The sequence below is a fragment of the Platichthys flesus genome, chromosome 17, assembly GCF_949316205.1.
Source record: "Platichthys flesus chromosome 17, fPlaFle2.1, whole genome shotgun sequence".
Lineage (NCBI taxonomy): Eukaryota > Metazoa > Chordata > Actinopteri > Pleuronectiformes > Pleuronectidae > Platichthys > Platichthys flesus.
Window position 1 is genome coordinate 1044325 of NC_084961.1, and position 7440 is coordinate 1051764.

The window sequence follows — 7440 nt, forward strand, 5'->3', positions numbered from 1 at the left end:
ACGAACCAGAGATTCATTAAGACGACATTCAATCTGAATGTCTAAGCTTTTATTGGATTAAATCACGGAGAGCTTCACATGTTGAATCTGATCAGCAGAGTTTCCACTTGTTCGGTCTCAAGACTCGAGATTCAGATCAATTAAAGAGAAGAACTGAATGTTTCTGCTGTTTCTCATTATCTCAAGAAACTGATGATTTACATCTTTGAGATGAACACTAGATCGTTTCAGGATCAAAGAGCATAAACCAGAGATAAATATGGAAGAAGAAAGTGAAGCTAATGCAGAATCAACCCTGGAGCCAATCAGCTGTCGTCTGACGCTAAAAAATAATCCTGTGTAGTTGCTGCTGAGCTGTTGTCAAAGTCTCATAACCACTCACCATGATTCATAACCAGTCATAACCAGTCACCATGTTTCATAACCAGTCACCATCTTCCTGATTCATCCACATCAATACATTTATTACCTCATTGACATTTTCAACCAGTTCCAACACCCCTCCAGTTTCTCACCATCGCTCCACCTCCGAGCCTCAGATGGAGGTGTAGTCAACTGCAGAGGCACAAAGTGGTTTTGACAGTGTTTGTGTGTGTCTGGTGCGTGTGTTGTGTGTCTGTGTGTGTGTGTGTGTTGTGCTCCTCCTGCCCTCCACTCCCCCGTGTACCTGTAGGCGTGAGTCGCTCCATGAAGGACAAAGTGACCAAGCCCACCGCCATGGCTCAGGGCCGCGTCGCTCACATGATCGAGTGGCAGAGCTGGGGCAAACCAACCGCGGGGCCGCTGGGGGGCACGGGACACTCCAACCTGCAGAGGGAGAAGATGAGGAGGCTGGAGAACGACGCGTACAGCGACCTCAGCGACGGCGAGAAGGAGGCGCGCTTTGCTGCAGGTGAGAGCTCAGGTGGTTCGGACCGAACAGGGGCCACACACTCAGGCACCGGGCAGAACCATCTGGAACGAAGGGGGGGGGGGGGGAGTGGAGACAGGTCGGCCATCTTTATTTACAGTCTATGGTTTGTCCCAAGTAGGACGAGTCAACATCAAGACTCGTCACATCAGATGTTTTCCCGTTTGGTGACAAATATTTGTTCTACACTAATATTTTGAAAATCTCAATGGTTCCAGCTCCTTTTCTAGAAAAGTTAAATTCATAATTTCATCAGTTATTATTAACATTCACATTCATCCCTCAGTGTTATTATGTGTCTGTTGTTACCTCCTGTTTGTTTTCCTCCCTATGAACTGCTGTGTTAGTGAAGCTGCTGCGGTGATTCATGGTTTCTATGACTCAAGTGATGTTATGATATCATGCCCCCCCCGGCCTCAGGCATCATGCAGCAGTTTGCCATCTCCGAGGCGACCCTGTTCGGGTGGACCTCCATGGACGGGGAGAGTTTGGGCGCCGGCTCCAACCAGGGCAGCGTGGCTCACCTGAGCGAGGTCAACCAGGAGAGCATCACCAGCAGAGGTACGGCAGCTCCAGGCTCTCTGAGAGCCTGGTGGAGGAGGAGCAGGGTCAGTGCTGCGGGGGGGGGGGGGGGGGCGTGGGGCTCTCGTGCTTCCTGTCGTGCACAGATCCACAGTTTGGGGAAACAGCCTCGTCAGCTCCAGAAGTCCTCCCCAGCTGCAGAGGACTTCTGGAGGTCGGGCCCACAGCTGCACCTCTCTGTCTCTGCCACCGGGCACCAGCTCAGAAAACCTCTGAACCACAAATCCATCCGACAGCCTGTCACATCCCAGCAGCCGGTGACGCAGAGCAGGAGAGTCTGACACACAGATCTCTAAGAGACTGAATAAGGAAGTGACATGTTAAGCTCTGGGAGTTAAGCTGTGACAGGTTTTAATTTTCAGACGGAATCTGTTTAGTTCAGTTTCACACGAGACGATGAAACAGACGTTTTCAGTCGGATGAGGAAACAGCATCGAACCTCTCAGGAAACAGTCAGACAACCTGGACCAGGCTGCGCTCACACGGCACGCACCACTGTACACCGTTTGAGTCCTGGTGTTCAGCTCAGAGGAGCTCTGTCCGGACCCCCAGGGATCCTGGAGGTTAGCACAAGGACTAAGCCCCGCTCTCATTAATGCACCATATGGGATCAGCACTTTAACGAGCATGCAACACCAACACACACGCACAGCAGACACACACACGATTAAAACACCACTTAGTATCAGCATTAGGACCGGGGGGGGGGGGGGGCTGCAGATAAGCTAATCAACCTCGTATTACGGTCATTACACTGTGTGTGTGAATGTGTCTGATTGAAACTGCTAATGAGCAGCTCACAGGAGGAATCTCAGTGTGAGGAGACACTGGAGTCAGAAGGTCTCAAATGAGAGAGTTGGATATTGAAGTGAGAAGAAGAAACTGCAACACTCTTCTGCAGAATTTCAATTCCACCAGAAGCTTCTTTCTTCGTCTTCAGAGTTTGTGCAAGTTCCATTTTGACCTTTTTAAAACGGTAATGAAGGAAACGTAAAGTCTGGGACGTGAAGAGACAAACCAGAGTCACTCCGGTTCTTCCTCCTGACAGAAGGAGTCAGTAGATGATCTGTGATCAGCTCCATGTTGGTCTGTTTCTACTTTGAGTACTGCAGGTTCTCATATCTCATATTAATATCACTGAAAGAAGAACTACAGACACGTTATAAAACTCATTTCAAAGCTCAACAGGAGTCTTGTTACTAAGTGGAACAGTAATTAAGAACACATCTAAGACCTGGTAGGTTAGATCTGAACGTGTCAACACTTCCTTCAGGCCTCTGAGCAGAACCCGGGTTTCAAACCGTCGACTCTCCCTCGGCTCGGCTCGTGTTGCCCTGGGTTCACACGCGTGTGTTTCCTGTGTACAGACCAGGTGCTGCACCACTCCGCTGCAGACGTGTGGCCTCACACCTACGTCTCACAGGGCCTGTATTGCCTGTCGTCCTCAGATGCCTGGGACCCAATCACCAGCCAGCCCTCGGGCGTGGCCTCCCCCGCTGCCGGCTCGTACATCATGGCTGCCGGTGAGGATCAAAGCTTGTCTCTCTGCAGAGCCGCTCTGCGCCTCACGGCCCTGGACACTCACAGTTTCCCGGATGCTCTAGGTGGCAGCAACGGAGTGGGGGGAACGCCCAGCGACGGGTTCGAGGGCTCGGTCGGGAGCTTCATCCAGCAGCACCAGGCTCAGCTGGCCCTGCAGCAGCACAGCCAGCTGCAGCACCTCCAGCAGCTCCACCACTACCAGCAGCAGATCCTGCAGTACCAGCAGCAACAGGTAGGTGGACCCTCACTGAAGAGCCCCGCTGGGGGACGCAGGGCTGGGTTCCTGTAAAGAATGGTAATAATTATTAAGATGTCATCATCAAACTTTACAACAAAGAAATGTACAAATATAGAACTTGAATGAACATTTTGAGAGTATAATGTGAACAAAAGCATCTTTTATAACAACTTTAGCCTTTTTCCACAGAATCTATAACCGACAATTAAAATAATGAATACGGTTAAAGTTTGATGACTCATTGTTTTATGGTTAAATCATAGACTGTACTAAGAGATGGACGACACGACAGCTCATCAAGTGAAGCCAAAGTGTCTTGATCGCCCCCTGGTGGCTTCATGTGTTAGGAACGACATGTGAATTATATAAATTCTGATCATCCTGCAGTGAAACAAATGATCCCCAGTGAAGCTTATTTTAGTTTAATTACATTTCATCCACCAATCAGACGATTCGGTGAAGAGCCGGGAGGTTTCTCTAATGACCTGTGACACCCGGAGATGACTTCTCTGGCATCGCCATGTTCTGTGAGCTCATTAAATAAGTGAGAGTTATGAAATAATAACCTGGAGAAGGTCGGGGAGCGTGTCTCAGAAAAGGAGCACTGATCCCAGACCTTCATGGAAACGAGCACGGTGTGTATTGTGTGGTTAAAAGAGCCTTTTGAATATATATCATTACATTTATAATTAAGATTTTCAATAAGTCAGTGAATTTGGGTGGATTCATAAAAGGGCCAGACGATTCCCTGCAGCCAGGACTCATGATTTATAATGAGGATCAAAGTCGATGCAGACGAGGAGGAAGTCAAAGTATCGTCCTCCTGCAAAAGTCTGAATAAAACACTGCAGATTATTGTTAAGAGCTGAAATCACATTGTGTTCATATTCATCTCTACGTGTTATTTAATTCATTTTCAATCATAATAAACTTATTTCCATCGACTCCTCATTAACGCTCTTGTTTCTCTTCCCTCCTCCGTCAGACGATGGAGCACAGGCTACACAGCGGCTCCCCCTCCCTCCAGGCCACGCCCAACAGCACCATCCACAGCCTGTGCCCCCCCACCCACCCGCGCCTGGCCGACCTGTGGGGGGCGGCGCAGGTGGAGCCGCACCAGGTACGAACTCCAGATGGTGGAAATGGGGGACTTTGAGATGATGGTTTAATGAATCCTCACACTGGTCTGCGTGACCAGTTCCAGACACTGGGAAACAGGACGGTCTCCTCCAGTCACTGCTGAGTGAAGCAGCTGTCATCACGACCTCATGTCATTGTTATTGTTATCATCTCAGCTCCACGTTGTGTAATGCTTCATCATCTTGTTTGTGATCTGGACCGGAGTGTTTCCCCGTCCTCCCTGACTTTCACATCTGTCTGTTTTCTTCCTGGCTCTGTTGAAACCAGCTGAGATGTTTAGCAGACATCTGTAGTGCAGTGAGTGATGGGGAGAGCTGCCAGGGAAGTCGTGAAGGTAGGAGACAGGCTGGAGGTCTGCATGGAGCACTGCCCTAACGTCTGCATGACGGCCTGTAGTGGCTCTGATGAAGCCTGACTCCGGATGTTCTGAGCTCTGCCTGGTCTTCAGAGTAGCATGCTGCAAGGTCCACACGTTAACCCCCCCGGGCATTTGGATTCAGCATCTGTGTGTGTTGTACCTGCCGAGCTCTTCTTCCTCCTGCACAGGGAACCAGCGCTGACCCGGGACCAGGAGAACTCTCATTCTGCTTGTGCATCTCTTCTCCTTGTACCTTGTGTGTGTTTTCAGTTTTTGGTTGGTAGGACTCACTGGAGCTGAAGCCCTGGTGTCACTCGTATGATTGAATACACATGAATATTCCAGTAACCCCTTGAGACCCGCCCACTCCAGCTTGAAGTCAGTGCTGCAGAATATAACGAGCAACAAATCTGTCAACTTAACTGGTTGCAGGTGGACATGGCTGGGCAGCTGAGTGGACTGATGGCTGAACTGGTCGGAGGACTGGTGGAGACGGTCGGGGAGGAGCCCGAGCTCGAGTCGGAAGACTTCATGGAGCGGTACGAAGAGGAAGAGGAGGAGCTGACGAAGGTGAGGCAGGACGATGGTGAGGTTTCTAACGCGTGATGCACGAGAAACTGGAAAAACACAAACATCTCAGGATGAAGAAGACGAGGGGCCTCCTGCTGCTTCCTCAGATGAGACGTGAAGAAGCTTCCTGTCTGAAAACAGCTTTAGACTAAATGTGTCCTCCATGTTCATAAAAGTGTTTAACAGATTCCATTAACAAGAAACAGATTAACATCAATACCATTCAAGTTATTAATAAAAAGGTAGAACAGAGACTTCCTCCCCTGTGACACAGCTCAACTCGTCTTCTTCAACTCCTCCTTTCCTCTGTCGACAGGTACAAGAGGTCACATTGACCTTGGAGCCGGAGCGCTACTCTCTGAGCCCGTCCCCGCTGCGGGAGGACGTCCACTCGACCAGAGGTTCAAGTCCCGGACTCTCAGCGCAGAGCATCGAGTTCATGAAGCCGAGGAAACCCTTCGAGGTGACGCCCTGTGTCGTCCAGTCGCTGGAGGAGAAGGACGAGGAGGCGGAGGAGGGCTCGGTCGTGTTCGTGGCGACCAATTGAATCAGTCGATCACAAACTGACAATAACAAGAAATAAAGACTCCAATAATCAATCATCAAGCTATTGTCCCAGCCCCCTCCCACCTATTTACCCACTCTGAGCAGCTGGGAGAAGACTTCTTTCAGATGGAAACGTTGGATGTAATGTAAACAGACTTGACGCCAAGAAGCCCCAAAGGTCAACGAGGGACATGTGGAATATAACAGAATGAGACGATGAACTAATAAACTCTGTGGCAGGTGACGAACTAAGATTCAGTGACTTCTGAACGGCGCCCTGCGAGGGGAGATCGATTCTCGGTTCCACCTCCGGGATCAGAAGCCGAACAGGCGGATGTGAAATCCTCAAAAAGAGACAACGTAGGACCAGAGGAAGAAGACAGGGCCTAGCTTCGAAACAATTCAGTGCAATACAACCAACACGGACACGACCAGACGTTGGGTCAAACGGTTCTTTGCAAGTAACCCGGAGTGCAGCAGAAGTGTGTGTGTGTGTGTGTGAGTGTGAGTGTGAGTGTGAGTGTGAGTGTGAGTGTGTGTGTGTGTGTGTGTGTGTGTGTGTGTGTGTGGGTGTGGGTGTGTGATGTGAGAAAACCTGCAGGAGAATAAACTAGACCTGGTCAGGGAGTCGTCTGATGTTCCACGTGTGTTGGGGTTTGATTGACAGCTTGTCTGAGCGGCTGTGATGTCGTGAACCCGGTCGAATGCGACGCTCACAGCGTGTGGCGTGTGGCGTGTAGCGTGTGGCGTGTGGCGTGTAGCGTGTGGCGTGTAGCGTGCACTCAGAGTCATCTGCAAACGCGTGATCTGGACTCAACCAACAGCAAAGTGCATGCATTCTAACAGTGACCTAGCCCTACCAGTGTAACACAGTAAACAAAGTAATAACATATCAAAGTGCTTTTTATAATAAAAGAAGAAAATCCAATAAACTGATATGTATTTGTACGACTGTAAGACTTGTATGTATGTAATGTTTGTTTGTATGAATGTAGCTTTTGTCTGTGTGTAAAATATATATATATATATATTCTGGGAATCTTTCTTCTGGCTGCTGTTCTGTTCCAGTTTCACTACTGGTTGTTGTTGTTCTCACCATCAAGGTGCTGGTTTACAGGACTGTAAACAAAGAAGGATGATGTGACGGCTCCTGAAGGTGAAGACTAATCTTCTTTACGTTTTGAATTGTTTATTTGAATCTAAAGAAAATGAACTGAAACTTAAAGTTGGTTTTCAAGCTTCAGTGTGGATGTGGAAGGTTTGTCTCCAGAGTCGTTTCCCTTCTAACTGTTTCACTGCCTTGCTCATTACCCCGTGCCTGGAGGCAGAGTAGTGCCCTCGCTCATTGAGGCTTTGTGTGTTTGTTGTGGTTCCACTTTAAAAAGCCGGTTGCAAATGGTGGGTTTTTGTTTCAGCTGCTTCAACATGAGAATCTAGATGATAAACAAAAACAGAGGAAGTTATTTGTCACGTGTCACGTGAGATGATAAAGATTATTTTTCGTTCTGTTTTATTGTCATTGATGGAAACATTGAAATGTTTTAGATGATGTTA

The 7440-nt window shown here is 48.8% G+C and overlaps 1 protein-coding gene across 3 annotated transcripts in view; it reads left to right on the forward strand.

Moving 5' to 3' along the window:
• LOC133972046 (uncharacterized) overlaps positions 1–7418 on the forward strand; it is a 29788-nt gene extending 22370 nt beyond the window's left edge. For 2 of the 3 annotated variants that reach the window (XM_062409232.1, XM_062409233.1), the window contains exons 4-10: positions 674–892; positions 1331–1471; positions 2860–3015; positions 3097–3266; positions 4258–4392; positions 5203–5340; positions 5657–7418. In XM_062409232.1, coding sequence (XP_062265216.1) covers positions 674–892; positions 1331–1471; positions 2860–3015; positions 3097–3266; positions 4258–4392; positions 5203–5340; positions 5657–5887 — 1190 coding nt within the window. In that variant the 3' untranslated portion in view covers positions 5888–7418. The remainder of the gene's footprint in view (positions 1–673; positions 893–1330; positions 1472–2859; positions 3016–3096; positions 3267–4257; positions 4393–5202; positions 5341–5656) is intronic. The other variant, XM_062409234.1, reaches the window with a different exon arrangement.
• Positions 7419–7440: the final 22 nt, after the last annotated feature.